At 38.7% G+C, this 19526-nt stretch overlaps 1 protein-coding gene across 1 annotated transcript in view; it reads left to right on the top strand.

The window, feature by feature from the left end:
• LOC144503721 (titin-like) overlaps positions 1-19526 on the top strand; it is a 350880-nt gene that overhangs the window by 99777 nt on the left and 231577 nt on the right. Inside the window, exons 45-58 of the mRNA XM_078228491.1 lie at positions 47-325; positions 1517-2080; positions 7238-7519; positions 7646-7924; positions 8059-8337; positions 8447-8725; positions 8835-9122; positions 11914-12192; positions 12410-12691; positions 12825-13103; positions 13238-13516; positions 14761-15039; positions 15149-15436; positions 15685-15963. Coding sequence (XP_078084617.1) covers positions 47-325; positions 1517-2080; positions 7238-7519; positions 7646-7924; positions 8059-8337; positions 8447-8725; positions 8835-9122; positions 11914-12192; positions 12410-12691; positions 12825-13103; positions 13238-13516; positions 14761-15039; positions 15149-15436; positions 15685-15963 — 4215 coding nt within the window. The remainder of the gene's footprint in view (positions 1-46; positions 326-1516; positions 2081-7237; positions 7520-7645; positions 7925-8058; positions 8338-8446; positions 8726-8834; positions 9123-11913; positions 12193-12409; positions 12692-12824; positions 13104-13237; positions 13517-14760; positions 15040-15148; positions 15437-15684; positions 15964-19526) is intronic.

The raw sequence follows: 19526 nt of genomic DNA, 5'->3' as shown, positions 1-19526 counted from the left end.
AACCATTGCAGTATTTTCACGTGTTTTCCTTTAATTTAAATCATAGTGCCTCCGTCGTTCAAGAGGAAGATTGAATCACTGGAGGCGATAGTTGGACAAGCTTCTCAGTTTGAATGTGAAGTTGATCCTATTCCTGATGTAAGGTTCCAGTGGTTTCGAGCAAGAGCTGAACTTCGCGATACTGAAAAGTACAGGATTGTGAATGAGAAGTACATCTCCACCTTGAAACTTCTGAAGCCTCAGCTTATTGACTGTGGCGAATATACCTGCAGAGCATCCAACCAATGTGGTAGTGTGAGCAGCACAGCCAAGCTGATGGTGACTGGTAAGTCATCTATGTTCAAATTGGCTTTCATTTTAACAATTTGTTTTCAATCAGACTGGCCTTAAAAGATTTGGATGGTTTCATATGTACATTTACTTCTCATATGTCTTAATATCACTTTCAACAATAGCAACACACATTTTGATATTTTTATATCATTTAATTATGAAAATGGTTACATTTTGAAAAGATATTTAAATATTCAATAACTTTGCGTATCATCTTTTCATTTTTTTTGTAAAATCACTATTGTGGCTTCCTTGTACTGATAAAGCTGTCTGTTTTGCTAATGAGATAGAGTGGGTTGAATTTTTCCATTTGGATCATGAGTCTAACCCTGGCCCCAGAAGTGGCAGTGGTGGAATGTTGCTTGTGATCTTCCCAGAGGCAACCAATTGGCCTCTGGAAGCGCTGTCCAATTAAGGACGGCAGGAGGACTAATGAAGTGAGGGCATGTAACAATGTCTGGAGTAGCCCACTAGAAAGGTGGGCTGAGATGAGCAGGCGGCCATCAGGGGTCTCCCTAAGATTGAGATGCTCTCCGGAGGATTATGAAATGCTCAAAATCCCTCATGGTTGCATCTATCAAGCCATCAGTGTAAAGGATAAGCCCACAACAGGTTAGCTTGTGGCCAGGAGGCTTTCTTCAGGTAAATGATGGACAATAGCCTCACTGGGTGGCCCAGCTGTCATCAAGAAGTCCCCAACAGTGGCATCTCTCCCCCAATTGGTTCAGTAATGTGTGTAAAGCATTACAAAATCATTGCAATAAATTAATATATCTGTATAGCTGCATGATTAGTATACAAACTTTGAAATTAAACTATGACACATATTCCTCCACATATAATACTTCACCGTCAGAAAAATACTTAATTTTGAATTCATACCTTCCTTCAGTAATGCAATACAGCACCTTGGCATCCGAATCAGTTTTGCTACTGAGATAATTGTTTTGCAAATGAGTTTTTTTTCTGACTGTGAGCTCTCTGAATGCCACAACAAATGCAGCAGAGGGTATCAAAAATGCTGCAACAAATGCAGCAGAGAACATCAATGTCATCACTTTTCTTGTGTCTTTCTAATTTTCTTTAAAGTAAATCGGGACAATATAATTGTCCTAAATGAGTACTAGCTTAAAGCTTAATTCCTTCAAAAATGAAAATCCTAACCAAGATGTTTCTTTTGTAGAACTTTCACCACCAAGCTTTATAACTAGACTGGAATCACTTACAACATTTGTGGGTAAAACTGCAAGACTTCAGTGCACAGTGGCTGGATCACCTGTGATCCACACCACTTGGCAGAAGAATGGTGTTGATGTTACTGATGAAGAGAACTGCAAAATATCAGTCAAAGACAACAAACGTGTTTTAGAAATTACCAATGTAAAGGTTCTGAATAAAGGAAGCTATTCTTGCAAAGTGATCAATGACTGCGGCACTGAAATTTGCAGTGCTGATCTGATAGTACTTGATAAACCACATTTCACTAAGACTCTTGAACCTACTCAGACTATAATTAACTGCAGTACACATCTTGAATGTCACGTAGATGAAGACACAGCAGTTAAAGTATCATGGAAAAAAGATGGATTAGAACTTCATTCTGGCAAAGATTATAAAATTGCATTTGAAGACAAGGTAGCAGTTTTAGAAATCCTGAAAACCAAACTGAAAGATGCAGGAAATTATGTCTGTACTGCTTCAAATGATGCTGGAAGTGATTCTTGCTCAGCGGCATTAGCAGTGAAAGGTAAGGAATTCTGGAGATTGCAAACCTCTGGTAAGCAAAACTTGTGGTTACTTTGGATAAAACTAGTTACAGTTTTTAAAATCTTTTAGTAGAGACAATGTTTCTTGTTGCAGGTTAGACAATTAACTCTAATTGCTGTTTGTTCAAATCATATTTTTCTTCATTTTAATTTGCAAATTTTACATTTATTAAATAACGCTTTTATTAAAACTTCTTGATTAAAGGCTGTTTTCTAATGCAGCTGATTCTTATTTATGATTGCCTCATTTTCATAGTTTAATGAAGCTGAGGATAATATCACTGTTTTTGTCATCGACTCTTTCTCTATAAATTCAATAAATGTTGAAATTCATTCATTATCCTTAAGGATAATTTTTCATTTTGTCAGATATATTATTGAAGCAATTGCGAATTCGGTAGAACAAAGTAACTATGCTTTACATGCATCATTTTGTACATCATAGGTAAATTATGCCTTTCTTCTCGTAAATCAAATATGCACAGCAGATATATATTTCTGTCACAGTGAAAGCTATCTTTCTCTTAATTTTAATTAAACAGGCATTTATCTTGAATATCCTCAGTTCCTCCAAATCAGATGGCTGTCTACTTGTCCAAAGACAATCTTAATCTTGTATAGTATAAATGTTTTCTCCATGACATAATGAGAAATGTTGAGTAAAGAGGACAAGTTAATAATGCGAAGTAATGGAGTCTATCTGAATTAGGAAGTTGTTCTTTTAATACAGTCACGTTAATTACAATTACTGTGCAGTTAGGATTGTGACAAATTTGTTTCATTTGGATTCAGATTCACATAGCATGTTTGTGTGGTAAATAAGACTGATGAGCTGCAGATGCAGATAAGTACATGGAAATATGATGTTGTGGTCTGGCACAAAGAGGGACAGGATTGGGTATTAAATATTCCTTGATACAAGGTGTATGGGAAAGATAGGAAATGAAGGAAAGGAGGAGAGGCATTATTGATTAAGGAGAATTTTGCAGTGCTTGAGAGAGGGGATGTCAGAGGGGTCAAAGGCAGAATCTATTTAGCTGGAACTAAAGAACCAGAAAAGATGCAATTGCATTGCCCATTGTAGTCTATTGACCGTCAACAAGTGAAAAAGCCTACAGGAAAGAAAAGAGTAGTTACAATGGGGGACTTTAATTGCCTGAATATAGACTGAAGGGTAGAGTGGGAAAGATTCCCAACAGTTTGTTCAGATTAATTTTCTGCAGTAGTTTGTTTTCAGTTCAAAGAGAAAGGAGGCATTGCTAGATGTAATTCTTGGGAATTAGTTGGGCCAACTGGATCAAGTGTTAGTAGGGGAACATTTAGGGGATCATTGTATCGTGAAGTTCAATCCAGTGTGAGAATGATTAACTTGTACAAAAGCGACTTCAATGTGGTCAGAATGGATCTGGCCCAGATAAATTGGAATCAAATATTAGACAATGTTACAACAATGTAACCGAACAATTTTAATTGACTTTAAATAAGTAGCAGGTCAAGTATGGTCAAGGTGTATTTCCGTGAAGATGAACACTAGGGCATACAAATGCAGAGCTCCAAAGATGATGAAAGGAATAGAGATTATGATGAAACAGAAAAAAACGTGCTTATGTCAGATGGATAATATACTGGGTGTCCTTGATAGGTATGTCCCTGTCAGGCAGGGAGGAAATGGCCGAGTGAGGGAACCATGGTTCACGAAAGAGGTGGAATGTCTTGTGAAAAGGAAGAGGGAAGCTTATGTAGGGATGAGGAAACAAGGTTCAGATGGCTCGATTGAGGGTTACAAGTTAGCAAGGAATGAGCTGAAAAAGGGGCTTAGGAGAGCTAGGAGGGGACACGAGAAGTCCTTGGTGGGTCGGATCAAGGAAAGCCCCAAGGCTTTTTACTCTTATGTGAGGAATAAAAGAATGACCAGGGTGAGGTTAGGGCTGGTCAAGGACAGTAGTGGGAACTTGTGTATGGAGTCAGTAGAGATAGGCGAGGTGATGAATGAATACTTTTCTTCAGTGTTCACCAAGGAGAGGGGCCATGTTTTTGAGGAAGAGAAGGTGTTACAGGCTAATAGGCCAGAGGAAATAGATGTTCGGAGGGAGGATGTCCTGGCAGTTTTGAATAAACTGAAGGTCGATAAGTCCCCTGGGCCTGATGAAATATATCCTAGGATTCTTTGGGAGGCAAGGGATGAGATTGCAGAGCCTTTGGCTTTGGTCTTTGGGTCCTCACTGTCCATGGGGATGGTGCCAGAGGACTGGAGAATGGCGAATGTTGTTCCTCTGTTTAAGAAAGGGAATAGAAATGACCCTGGTAATTATAGACTGGTTAGTCTTACTTCGGTGGTTGGTAAATTGATGGAAAAGGTCCTTAGAGATGGGATTTACGACCATTTAGAAAGATGCGCATTAATCCAGGATAGTCAGCACGGATTCGTGAAGGGCAAGTCGTGCCTCACAAATTTGATTGAATTTTTTGAGGAGGTAACTAAGTGTGTTGATGAAGGTAGGGCAGTTGATGTCATACACATGGATTTTAGCAAGGCGTTTGATAAGGTCCCCCATGGTCGGCTTATGATGAAAGTGAGGAGGTGTGGGATAGAGGGAAAGTTGGCCGATTGGATAGGTAACTGGCTGTCTGATCGAAGACAGAGGGTGGTGGTGGATGGAAAATTTTCGGATTGGAGGCAGGTTGCTAGCGGAGTGCCACAGGGATCAGTGCTTGGTCCTCTGCTCTTTGTGATTTTTATTAATGACTTAGAGGAGGGGGCTGAAGGGTGGATCAGTAAATTTGCTGATGACACCAAGATTGGTGGAGTAGTGGATGAGGTGGAAGGCTGTTGTAGGCTGCAAAGAGACATAGATAGGATGCAAAGCTGGGCTGAAAAATGGCAAATGGAGTTTAACCCTGATAAATGTGAGGTGATTCATTTTGGTAGGACTAATTTAAATATGGATTACAGGGTCAAAGGTAGGGTTCTGAAGACTGTGGAGGAACAGAGAGATCTTGGGGTCCATATCCACAGATCTCTAAAGGTTGCCACTCAAGTGGATAGAGCTGTGAAGAAGGCCTATAGTGTGTTAGCTTTTATTAACAGGGGGTTGGAGTTTAAGAGCCATGGGGTTATGCTGCAACTGTACAGGACCTTGGTGAGACCACATTTGGAATATTGTGTGCAGTTCTGGTCACCTCACTATAAGAAGGATGTGGAAGTGCTGGAAAGAGTGCAGAGGAGATTTACCAGGATGCTGCCTGGTTTGGAGGGTAGGTCTTATGAGGAAAGGTTGAGGGAGCTAGGGCTGTTCTCTCTGGAGCGGAGGAGGCTGAGAGGAGACTTAATAGAGGTATATAAAATGATGAAGGGGATAGATAGAGTGAACGTTCAAAGACTATTTCCTCGGGTGGATGGAGCTATTACAAGGGGGCATAACCAAAGGGTTCGTGGTGGGAGATATAGGAAGGATATCAGAGGTAGGTTCTTTAGGAACATTTAAGCGGTTATTGGATAGGCACATGGAGCACACCAGGATGATAGGGAGTGGGATAGCTTGATCTTGGTTTCAGGTAAAGCTCGGCACAATATCGTGGGCCGAAGGGCCTGTTCTGTGCTGTACTGTTCTATGTTCTATAATACAACTGAGAACCAGACCAAATATAGAAGGGTCAGAAGGGAGTTGAAAAAAGAAATAAGAGAAGCAAAGAGAGTGTGAGGAGAGACTGCCAGCTAACATAAAGTGAATCCAAAAGTCCTCTAGAGGTATATAAATAGTAAAAGGATGGTAAGAGGAGAAATGGGACTGATTATGGTCCAAAAAGAGGATTTGCACATGGGGCTAGGGGACATGGGTGAGGTATTGAATTAATGCTTTGCATCTGGCCTTATCGAGGAAGAAGATGCTGCCCTGGTCGTGATGAAAGAAGAGGGAGTTCAGACAGTTGAGGGTTTAAAATTGATAAGTAGGAGGTATTGGGTAGGCTTTGTATACTTAAAGTTGATAAGGCATTAGGACCAGATGAAATGCATCCGAGAATACAGAGGGAAGTCAGGGTGGAAATTGCAGAGATATGGCTATAATTTTCCAATCTTCCTTAGACTCCGGGTCGGCACAGATGACTGGAGAATTGCAAATGTTAAAACGTAGTTCGAAAAAGGGTACAAAGGCATGGTAGTGGGACAGCTTTTAATAATTCTATACAAAATTAATAGTCATTTGGACAAATGTGTGTTAATGAAGGAAAGCCAGTACAGACTTGTGAAGGGAAAATCATGTTTAGCTAACTTGTTTGAGATTTTTGATGAGGTTACAGAGGGTTGATGAGGGTAATGCTATTGATTTTGTGTACATGAATTTCCAAAGGACATTTGATAATGTTCCACTCAGTAGACTTGTGAGCAAAGTTGGAGCTCATTGAATAAAGGACACAGTCGCATATGGATAAAAAATTGGCTGAGTGACAGGAAGCAAATAAGAGTGGTGAACAGTTGTTTTTCAGATTGGAAGAAGGTTTGTAGTAGAGTTCCCCAATGATGAGTGTCAGGAGCCCTGTTCTTCCATTTCTATTTTAATAACCTGGATCTTGGCGTACTGGACACAATTTCTGAATTTACGGATGCAAAGCTTGGTGAGATTGTGAACTGTAATGACAATAGTGTAGAACTTCAGAAGAACACAGACAGGTTGATGGAATGGGCGGACAAATGGCATTGAGAGTTAATGCAGGACCGGAAAATCCCTCTCTTTGTGTTTCTTTTATAATTTGCTTACTTCTGTTACTTAATTTACCTTTACAACAAAATAAATAAGAAGGGAGTGAGATGCTAAGCAGTTATTAAATCAGGCATTCTGTTGATCTCTCTCATTTTAAAATCAAGACCTATCTGAGCCAAAGTGTTATCAGTTTCACACTTCAGTTGCTGCTTTATATCTGTCACCAACTTAACTTTTATTATATATATAAATAGATATGATTTTGCTTTTATCTTTGTTGAAAAAAGTTTAAAAGCTTAAGCACTATTATCACTAGTGATGATTAATATGTTGTATGTTACATCTTTTCTTTAAATTTGTTTCAGTGATATTAGTTCTCTTCTTGTAAATGCCTCTTTCTTGGCATTTCTTAAAATGTTTCTTCAAACCTCCCTTCAGAACCACCTTCATTCGTTAAGAAGCTAGAACCATCATTGCTATTGAAACAAGGTGATTCAGCGCACTTGCAGTGCCAAGTGAAAGGGTCACCCGAAATCAGCCTTGCCTGGTACAAGAACAATAAGATTCTCAATTCCTCCGAAAAGTACAAGATATCATTTGCTGACACTACAACTGTTCTTGAGATTCATGATCTAAATGTAGAAGATAGCGGGGATTATGTGTGTGAAGCACAAAATGAAGCTGGTGCTGATAGCTGCAGCTCTGCCATCACAATCAAAGGTCTGTATGATGTTGGCATCGATTTCACATTAGGCAACATCATTGTTGCTTTCTCTCACCTCTTTGGAAAAAAATAATCGTTTGAAATAGAATTTTAGCATGGGATTTTTATGTTTTCCTTTGTAGAGCCTCCCTCTTTTATCAAAGCGTTTGAACCTATTGAAGTGGTAAAAGGTTGCGGTTGCACTCTTGAATGTGAGCTGGCTGGCACAGCTCCATTTGACATTCTATGGCATAAAGACAGGAAGCCGATTCGAGTTAGCAAGAAGTACAGGATGACCTCCCAAGACGCTCATGCTTCTCTCCATATTAGCTTCTTTGAGTCCTCAGACGTCGCTAATTATCAATGCACTGTTTCCAACGAAGTTGGAAAATGTCTCTGTGGCGCATCAGTAAAGTTAAAAGGTTAGTAATGTTCTCAGAAAGTGAAGCAAATGCTTTCATCATCTACCGGTATAAGTAGATATTGAGAAATTAACAAAGTTCATTTAATGGATGGACCCAACCAATACATATTCTATATGTTCATTTTAAATTAGAACCACCATCATTTGTGAAGAAGATTGAAAATACTACTGCACTTTTGGGAAGCTCAGCTGTGTTTCAGTGCAGCCTAAAAGGCTCGCATCCTATTACTCTAACTTGGCTGAAAGATAAAGACGTTGTCACAGAAAATAATAATATCAAAATTACGTATGAGAATAATATTGCTACTCTTCATATTGCTGCTGTTGAAATGAACAACAGTGGGAAATACACCTGTATTGCAGAAAATGAAGCAGGAAGTCAAAAGTGTCTGGCAACATTAGTTGCGAAAGGTCAGTTTGAGAATGTATTGGCACTTTTTATGCGAGACTCATGTTTTATGAAATTATGATGACTTACGACATTTTGTTAATGGCTACTAACTATTTCATTTTGCCATAGAGCCCGCAAATATCCTAGAGAAAGCTGAACCAATTAGTGTGACTGCGGGGGACCCAGCAACCTTGGAATTCACAATAGCTGGCACACCAGAACTAAAAATTAAATGGTTCAGGAATGGAAAGGAGCTGATATCCAGTAGAAAATGCAAGACAAGTTTTTCAGATAAGGTCGCAAGCCTAAAGATTTTTTCTGCAGAGAATGATGATAGTGGTGAATATTCTATTGAGGTTAAAAATGATGTGGGCAGTTGCAGTTGCAATACCTTTATTACTGTACTGGGTCAGTATCTAATAATCCAATTTTATATTTTCTTTGTTCGTTGTAATGTTAAACATTGTTTTAATTTTGTTTTGGTAATCTTATTGACTTGTTATTCTGTCTTGGACAGATCGCATGGTTGCACCCTCCTTCACGAAAAAATTACGAAAAATGACTAGCATCCTGGGTGCTTCTTTTAACATGGAAAGCAAATTTTCTGGTTCTATCCCACTCAGTATTTCTTGGTATAAAGATGACAGAGAGATATCAACCAATGATAAGTACACAATTGCATGTCAAGACAACGCTGCTACTTTGACGATCAATCATTTAGAGATTGCAGATGGGGGAACTTACTCCTGCAAAGTTACTAATCCTGCAGGAAGTGATGAATGCAGTGGAGTCTTAAGTATAAAAGGTTTGAACAAAGAATTAAATTCTGCTTCTGCACTGACATTTTCTTTTGCCGTTTCAATTTAAATCCCCGAACAAGTGCAAACTCATTCTAGTTTCATTCAAAGCATATTCTTAATTAATGATTTTATGCTTGCCAACTTTTAATTGCATTTATTTGCAATTTACTCTCCATTCGCTATCTGCTGTCATATTAAATTGCATGTCTCAGCAGTTCACAAGGCTTTTGGGGTTTCTTTCTTGGCTACCTTCTTCCTCTCTTGAAGCTGTTGATTTCTTACCAAGGCATAATTCCATGCCATTTTTTTGAACTTGTCCAACTGCCCATTACTTATGTGTGGAACTCAGCAGAGGTTGTTGCTGGGATATTTGACTGTAGAAATCATCTATTCAGAGTCATAAATTGTCTTTGCTCAATGTCTGTATGCACACAATTCTAGCCAGAGATTGGGAATGGGAGCTTGTGTAATTTTTCCCTCCTGAACAATGATGCTCAGACCAATTATAATGAAATAACCACTGCCCTGGCTATGGTCAACTAACACCCACTCCATCTGACGAAGGAGCAGCGCTCCGAAAGCTAATGGCATTTGCTACCAAATAAACCTGTTGGACTTTAACCTGGTGTTGTTAAAACTTTTACTGTGCTTACCCCAGTCCAACGCCAGTATGGTCAACTAACACAGATTAGGAATTGAACCTTGTACGTTACTGGTCTCTGTTATTTGGCTCTTTTCCAGATAAACTTGCTGAACAACCAGGGGATCCCCTGGAATGTCCAAGAGTTATTTGCTAGAATGTCATGAGTGAGCTAATCTCAGTTAACTGAGGTACCAGCAGCCTGTTAAGGCGCAACACAAAACTTGGAGCTGGAGTAGGCCATTTGGCCACTTGAGCTTGCTCCACCATTTGATAAGATCTGATGGTAATCTCAACTTCACTTTTCTGTCTGCCCCCAGCCCACCATAACCCTTGGCTCCCTTGTGTATCAAAAGTCTATTTAACTTAGCCTTGAATATATTCGATGACCAGCTCCGCTGCTCTCTAGGGAACAGAATTCGACAGGCTAACAAAATTCTGAGAGAAAATAAATTCTCCTTATCTCAGTCTTAAATTGGAGACCCCTTATTTTAAACTGTGCTCTCTAGTTCGGGCGGCACAGTGGTTAGCACTGTTGCCTCACAGTGCCAGGGACCGGGGTTTGATTCCTGGCTTGGGTCACTGTCTATGTGGGGTTTGCATGTTCTCCCTGTGTCTGCGTGGGTTTCCTCCGGGTGCTCCAGTCTCCTCCCACATTCTGAAAGACGTGCTAGTTAGGTGCATTGACCTGAACAGGCACCGGAATGTGGCGACTAGAGGAATTTCACAGTAACTTCATTGCAGTGTTAATGGAAGCCTTACTTGTGACTAATAAATAAACTTAACTTAGTTCCATACTGCCCCAGAAGTAGAAACATCCTCCCCGCATCCACCTTGTCAGAATCATATATGTTTTAATAAGATCACCTTTCATTCTTCCAAAATCCAATAGCTGTAGCCCCAACCTGCTCAATCTTTCTTCAAGATAATCCCTTCATCCGAGGAATCAGTTATGTGAACCCTCCCTGAATTGCTTCCGATGCAATTTTTTCCTTTCTTATGTTAAGGAGACCCAAACTTCACACAGTACTCCAGATGCAGTCTAACTAAGGCCTTGTCTAACTGCAGCAACAATTCCCTTTTATACTGAATTCCCCTTGCATTCCATTTTCCTTCCTAATCACTTGGTGTGCCCACGTACCAACTTTTTGTGATTCATATGATCCATAGACTTCTTGAGTCTCTCGCCATTCACATCATGTACTAAATTTTTCTTCTTCATGCCAAAGAGGAAAAGTTCACATTTTCCAACATTATTCTCCAAATTTTTGTCCACCCACTTAACCTATCTAAATTCCTCTGAAGACAATTTATGTCCTCATGGCAGCTTACTTTCCTATCTTTTATTGTGCCAGCATACAGTCCATCCCTTATCCAAGTCATTGAGGTTTTTCATGAAAGCCCTGCCTTCTTAACCTTGTCCCTCACCTGAGCAGTGGTGATTCTCAGATTAAATTACCACCAGTCAGCCCTTCCCCTCAAAGGGTAGAGCAGCTCTGGACATCTGGGACTGTGGCAACTTCACCTTACCTGAAATAGATTGTAAATGGTTGACGACCCAGCCCTGATCTCTGTGACACCTCACTAGTTACAGCTTGATAATCCAAAAAAGATCTATTAATCCCTACTCTCTGTTTCCTGTTCACCAGCCAATCTTTATCCATGCTGATATGTTAATCTCTAACTATATGCTCTTATCAAATGCCTTTTGGAAATCCAAGTACACCACGTCTATCCAACTTGAATATTACTTCATCAAAAAACTTTAATATATTCGTCAATCATGACTTCCCTTTCACAAAACCATGTTGACTCTGCCTGATTGTATTGTGATTTTCTAAATTTTGTGCTTCTACTTCCTTAATAATAGATTCTCAATTTTTTCCTATGACAGACATTAGAGATTTTTTTCTCTCAGGGGATCATTGGCTTGTTAAATTTCCCATAGTTTCTTGATTTTTGTCTCACAAGGGCAATGTTCTTCTCCATGTATCCCTTTACTCAACACTATAATGTTGTAGCAAGACATTGCACCCCAACATTAATCCCTGCAAATCATAATGGAAGGAGGAAATGGGGGGAAAGCTTCCTTGCTTACTGCTGTCTATTCATTCATTATGCATTATTCATATGCTGTTTCTTTGAATGTCTTTTAGAGCCTCCCAGCTTTATCATAAAACCTGCTTCTGAGCATGTTCTACCTGGTTCAACCGTGAAGTTTAAGACTGTGGTGAATGGAACACCTCCAATGTCAATGAAGTGGTTCAAGGATGACACAGAGCTTGTGACTGGTGGCACCTGCTTCATTATGAAGGATATTTCTACAACTTACCTTGAGCTATTTTCAGTGAAATCTTCTGACAAGGGTGATTACATTTGTGAAATCAGCAATGATGCTGGAACAATTTCCTGTACCACAAACCTCTCCGTAAAAGGTGACTTAAAATTTTTTTGTCTCTTTAGTTATATTTAGTTTTCTTCATATTTTCTTTGTTCTTTCTATTAAAATATCACTAACATTGTCACGTATCCTCTTATTAACAGAAGAAATTGAAGTTATCATCTCTGAAGCACAGTGCACATTTTTATCTTCTTGTCTTCATGTATCAATGTCTTTTAAATTCATTCTTTATAACATCTTGATCTTTATAGAACCACCAGTGTTTTTACGGAAACTAGAACCATCACAATTACTGAAAGTTGGTGATTCAACTCGGTTTGAATGTGAAGTGACTGGCACACCTAAAATTAATATTACTTGGTACAGGGAAGACAAGCAAATTCTTCCCAGTGAGAAATACAGAATGTCATTTGTCAATGGTGTGGCCATTCTTGAAATTCTTGAGGGTGATGTGCAAGACGGTGGAGAATACAGTTGTGAAGCTAAGAATGAAGTTGGTACTGAGAGTTGCAGTGTTACTGTAACAATTAAAGGTCCGTGAATATATCTTGCTTCTAATTTCACAAATGTAGGCTGCATTTACAAGCTATTTCTAACATTTAAAGTTTTACATTTAACCGTAAAGTGATATATTTTAGATTGAATTTATTATTTGTTCCTTTATAGAACCTCCATCTTTCATGAAAAAACTTGAATCTCTTAAGGCGATCAAAGCCTCTGACATCATTCTTGAGTGTGAAGTGGCTGGTACAGCCCCATATGATGTTTCTTGGTATAAGGACAATAAGCAAATTAGGCCTAGCAAGAAGTACAAGGCAATCAATAAAAACTCGTTAGTTAGTTTACATGTTCTTAAATTTGATACCATAGACGTTGGTGAATATCAATGCACGGTATCAAATGAAGTGGGAGAATGTTCCTGCAGCGCTGCAGTGACTTTGAAAGGTTAGTAAAAAAAACAGTCAAATCTTTCTTTTCCATTAAATTACAATCCATTTTTTTCCACACGAATTGTCAGTTGATTTTACAATGATTAATCAGCGACATCCAATATTCATAATGTTTCACTTTAAAAACAGAACCTCCATCATTTGTTAAGAAGATTGAAAATATTACTGCACTTTTTGGAACTACTGCCATGTTTCAATGCACTGTGAAAGGTGCAAGCCCAATTTCTATAACCTGGCAAAAAGATAACGATGATGTGACAGAAGACGATAACACTAAAATATCTTTTGAAAATGACACAGCCACACTGAAAATTGATTCTGTTGCAAGTCATCATGGTGGGAAGTTCATTTGTCAGGCAAAGAATGAAGCAGGAATCACAAAATGTATTGCAAATTTGCTAGTGAAAGGTTGGTTTAAAAATGATTGTGCGTTGGAACTTTTTAAAAACTTGACTGTTTTAAATATTTTAATTGCATAAAGGCTGCCTTAAGGCGGCTGAATCCAATAGTGTACAGTGCATGCTGAAATGTTTGGTCCATAAAAAAAGTCTTTAAAAAAATTAGGGATCAGAAATAACTGGAAAAATGATGATGACCTGGCACCCTCCATTATTAATGTGTATAAAGCCCAGCAACTTGTGGCAAGAAAGAGGTATGCCATTAGCAAATTGGCATAAATTGTTAGATGATCTGCTCCTCCATTGGCCTCACCAAAATGGGAGCTTGCTGTCACTCGCCATGAGTGACTAAAAATTGCTGGATTTGCAGCGCACGTATAAATTAGTCTTAAAATGCACACTTTGGGCTTCGACGATGTCAATGATGTGATTAGTGATCCTGAATTGAAAGCTCAATCTTGAACGCCCAGAAAGTGATCAGTTGAAATGATCAAGTCTTACTTGAGGTGGTTGATGATTCTTAGAGTTTTAAAAAAATGCTAAATTATATTTTTCCTCACTTTTGGTTTTGCTGGGTTTTTTTTCAATCTGTCTCCTAATCCAATCTTGCTTTGCATCTTTTCATTTCTATTTTTGTTTCTAATTCAGTTCTAATTCACCCTAGTTCCCTCTGCACCATCTGTTTTGTTTCCTTGTCTATCCTTAAATTTAATTTAATGAAGCAGGCCATTAAATATGGATATCCTATACAATTATCGGTTTGCATTTCCAGCAATTTATCATGTGTAAAAAACCAAATTTGCGACAAATGCTTCACGTTGTGCCGTTCCAGCAATTTCTGAGCCATTCTCCATTGAGTAGAGAAAATGGAGTAAGAATATAATGCAACAATATCTGGAATCGTGGAAATAACTGATTAAGTTAATATGAAGTTGATATAATTGAAGCAGAACAGTGGTCAAAAGAAAAAAATAGCTGAAAGAAATTCGACATGAGTGTAAACCCACAAAATTGTCAATGCATGCCATTAATTAATGTTAAATGAGAAATTGAACAGTTGCACAAGCAGAATTTTCCATGACTTGAGAAAGGCATTTTCGAATAGTATGATTTTTTACAAGGTGTACTTGTGGAATTATGTGCATGGTTTTGTTGTAGCTTCAATAGTTTGGCTCAGTGAAAAAAAATTACGAGGGTCAAAATGGCCTATTCATGCTTCTTATATTCTTGTCTTCTAACTTTTCTTTGTCACAGAACCTGCAAATATTATAGAGAAAGCAGAATCTATTAGTGTAACTGTAGGAGAGCCAGCAACACTGGACTGCATTTTTACAGGAACACCAGAAGTGAAAGCCAGATGGTTTAAAAATGGCTCGGAGTTGGTGACTGGTAGAAAATATAAAATCAGTCTTACTAATAAGGTTACAAGTTTGAAGATTCGGACTACTGAGAAGGAGGATAGTGGTGAATATACTTGTGAGGTTGCAAATGATGTTGGTAGCAGCAGTTGCAAAGCTTCTATAACAGTATTGGGTTGGTATTTTTGCTTTTCCATTTCATTGCATTTACCATAAATTTAAAAGAAACATCTGATATTTTGAAAGAGATTATAGCTTTTCCTTTCCTACTATGTGTTGGACAGATCGCATAGTTCCACCATCGTTTAAAAGAAACTTGAAAAATATGGATGGCATCAAAACATCCTTTATTAAGATGGAATGCACGATCTCTGGGTCTCTTCCAATGAATGTGCTCTGGTATAAGAACAATCAAGAAATATCACCGAATGAAAAATATAAATTTTCTTATCACGATAACTTGGCACAGTTGGAGATTCATCACCTAGAGTTGACAGACAGTGGAACTTACATTTGCAGAGCAACAAATGTTGCTGGAACTGACGAAAGTAGCGGTGCCTTAACTGTGAAAGGTTGGAAATCTTGTCTTCAATCTCTTAATTGCTTACATGAATTAATTAGTTCACCTAGGATTTAGTTATCACAAACATCAGTTATTATGCAATTCTTATTTGCTCTATTAAAAAACATGCACAGTGTACCATAGGTTGTACTTGCATAGTTATTGTGCACTCACGTATTTTGCCATATCTTTTCAAAGTTTCTATTTCCCATGTATTTTCTTGCCATAATGACTGCAATTTTCCTCTGGTAATTTTAGAGCCTCCATATTTTACTGTGAAACCATTGTCCCAGAATGTTTTGCCTGGTTCCAAAGTGCAGTTTAGGAGTGTTATGAGTGGGACACCTCCAATGGCAATAAAATGGCTTAAGGACAATAAGGAGTTAACGTCTAGTAACTCGCGTTACATTTCAAAAGAAGGCTCATCAAGTTTGCTACAACTGCATTCAGCTGAAGTCTCTGATACTGGTGACTACATTTGTCAAGTCAGCAATGAAGTTGGCGCAGAATCGTGTACTGCTAGTCTTTTTGTCAAAGGTGTGAATTATCTTCATGTTTCTGCATGTCATTTTACAAAGTTTACTTTATCGTCTTTCTTTAAAACATTATGGGGGGAATCTTCCGGCCTCCCAGTGTGTGTTTCTTGGTGGTGGGAAGTGGTGCGCAGTTTGCTGGTGGTGCAATTCGCTGGTCCTGCCGCTGTCAATGGGATTTCCCATTGATGTCTCCCCATGCCGCCGCGGGAGGGGGTGCACTGCCAGCTGGACGAGAAAATCCTGCGAGCGTGAACGGCTGCGAATTTCCCCCGATTTATATCTTTATTTGAAAGCTCTTTTTCTCTTACAGTTTTATTTGTGTAACTGTTGTAAGCCTATCTTTATAAGGTCAACCTGAATATTCCTTCAATACTGATACATCTGATTTATTTCTCTCAGTGCTGTGAAAAATGGGATTTTATATGGTTTCCAGAGGTTTTGACTTTTATGTCATGAATTGACAATAGATCACAATAATTTTTGTTTAGAATTTAGCTGTTTAAGTATATATTAGAAACATTGTGGCCAAATTAAGGCACATCAGCCCATCAAGCCTGCCCTGCTATTGAATAAGATAATAGCTGATCTGATTATGGCCTGAACTCCAATTTTCTGCCGAGACTCCCTTTAGATCATAATTCTGTTTAATCTCTGCCTTGAATATAATCAGTGACCCAACCTCAACTGATGTCTGTGGAAGAGAATTCTTGACGGCTCAGTGGTTAGCACTGCTGCCTCACAGCACCAGTGGCCAGGGTTCGATTCCTGGCTTTGGGTCATTGTTTGTGCGCAGATGGCACGTTCTCCTTGTGTCTGCGTGGGTTTCCTCCGGGTACTCTGATTTCCTCCCACAGTCCGAATTTGATAGGTTTAGAATCCTGGAATTTTATTCTGAACAGCAGCGATGGGTGTTCCTGCACCAGGAGAAGACTGTGGTGAAGGCCAGATGGTTAGGTGCATTGGCCATGCTAAATTCTCACTCAATGTACCCAAACAGACACCGGAGATGACTCGGGGATTTTCATAGTAATTTCATTGCAGTGCTAATGTAAATCTACTTGTGACACTAATAAATGAAAAAGAATTAAAACATCTGAGAGAAAAATTCTTCCTCATTTCAAGCTTAAATGGAGACCCTTTATTTTTAAAGTGTGTCCTTTTTTTAGATTCCTCCATGAGGAGGTACCTTTACCTGGCACCTATCAAATGACTTTTAGGAATCTAAATACACTACATCTATTGGTATCCCTTTCACCATCTTATTGTTACATTCTGTTGAGACTTATGAAATATCTCCTTAAAAGTCTGCTGATGCTTTTCTATTGTCTTACTTTTTAACCTTTTCTCAACTCCATTTTAGGCAACTCCATCTTCATACCCTTTTAATTGCCTTTATTTAAGTTTAAGATGGGCTTCTTTGTAACTTCATAGTAACTTCATTGCAGTGTTAATGTAAGCCTACTTGTGACACCAATAATAAATTTTAAACTTTAATAAATAAACTTTAAACTTTTAAACTTTAAGATTTAAACTTTAAAACTCTAGTTTCAGACTCCCATTTCTAACCCTCAAATTGGATATTAAATTATTCTATGTTACGATCAGCTTTACTGACAGAATCCTTTACTATGAGGTCATTCATTAATCCTGTCTTGTTACACGTTACCAGATCTAAAATAACCAGTTCCTTGGTTCCTTCCAGAGCACATTGTTCTAAAACAAACTTTCCAGAATCTATGCACTCACCCTGCAAACCACCTTTGCCAATTTGATTCATCTAATCCACATAAAGATTAAAATCTCTCATGATTATCGCAGTGCCTTTCTCACAAGCCCTCTCTATTTCTTGATTTAGAGTCTGTAATTCATAATTCTACAATGTATTGGCTGTGAGAGGGTTTAAAAACAAACCCAACAGTGACTTATTTCCTTTGCTATTTCTCACCTCCATCCAAACTGATTCTACATCATGACCCCCCCAAGCCAAGATCACTTCTCACCACTGTACCAATCACATCCTTTATTAACAGAGCCACCTCATTTCATTTTCCTTTCTTCCCTCCTTCCAAAATGTCACACATGCTTGAATATTCAGGCCTCAGCCATAATCACTTTGTAACCAGGTCTCTGCAATGGCTATTATAGCCTGTTCATTTAATTCTAATAGTGCTATGAATTCATCCATCTTGCTGTGAATGCTGCATGCATTCAAACAAAATGCCTTCAATTCTGAATTTTTACTATTTTTTCTTACTCTGACCTTATTTGCCAGTGCACTCTTATGTTTCTCTGTTCTGCCCCTCCCTGCCACTCTCTGGTTATCGTTGTCGTCCATTCTCTTTAACTTTCCAAACTTTTCCTCCCATGAGCTCTCCTTCCCCTTCCTCCACTATTTAGTTTAAAATCCTTTCTGCAGCTTTATTATAGGATTCACTAGAACACTGGTCCCAGCACAATTCAGGCGCAGGTTGTTACAACAATACAGAGTACCTAATGAGCCATGAATTGGAACACATTTACCCCACACCAATATTTGAGCAATACTTTCAACTCTGATCTATTCACACAAATTTGTTTGTGATGAAGGGGATAATCCAGAGACTTTTACTTCTGCGGATCTGCTTTTTAATTTAGCTCCAAGCTACTCATACTCACTGAGCAGAATCTGTTTCTTTGTCTTACCAATGTCTACCATGTGGACCATGACAACTGTGTCCCTCCCCTCCAACTCAAGTTCCTCTTCAACCCCAAAAAGCTGTCCTTAACTTTTATTTTTGCTTAGAAAAGGTGGTTGCATAAAGCCCTATTCTCCTTTTGTGCTGTTGTCAAATGTGAGTACATTTTCTGCAGTCAGGAATAAGATGCATGACAGTTGTACTTTGTGGCAAGTTCCTCTAAAACAACCAGCAATTATAGCTGTGGGGTGGAAGGAAAAAAATATATAAGTGAATATTAAATCAGTGGAAATTGTTACAACCGGGGGAGGAGGAGTGAGCTTTATTCAACCTCCTCAGATAGTTGCAATAAGTGTTTTTTAAAAATTATCCCCCTTGGATGTCTTTTCCAATCCAAATGTATTTACTTCTTATTAAGGAGCCAACCAGACCAGGTTTTCAGGAGTCAAAGAAACAATTAGGGCGAAATCCTCCCTTTTTGAGACAAAGTGCCGTGGCGAGGGTGGAAACGATAAGCGTTTCCCGCTGTGGCGGCCAACGGGAAACATACCAGATCTTCCAGCCCCTACCTTATTAATTATACGCCTGGGTGTTTCATGCCGCTCTTGTCTATTAAATAATAAAATATGTAACGATACACATAGCATCAGAAGTAAGAAAAGTTAGAGTCAAAATAGAAGTTACAAAAATATATGATCGAGTTATTTGTTTGTCCATGAGGTGTGGGCTGTGCAGCCATTTGAAGTTAGGTGGTTTCTGGAGTTGACTTTATTAAGGATTGCATGCTGTCAAAGACACCCTGGCTTGGTTCAGGTCTGCACTTTGTTGAAGACTCTCTTTTAACTTCAGAGAGAGTGATGTTTCCTACTTGAGACATGTACTTACAGAC

Source organism: Mustelus asterias, chromosome 14, assembly GCF_964213995.1.
Source record: "Mustelus asterias chromosome 14, sMusAst1.hap1.1, whole genome shotgun sequence".
Taxonomy (NCBI): Eukaryota; Metazoa; Chordata; class Chondrichthyes; order Carcharhiniformes; family Triakidae; genus Mustelus; species Mustelus asterias.
This window is presented reverse-complemented; position numbering and strand designations above follow the sequence as displayed.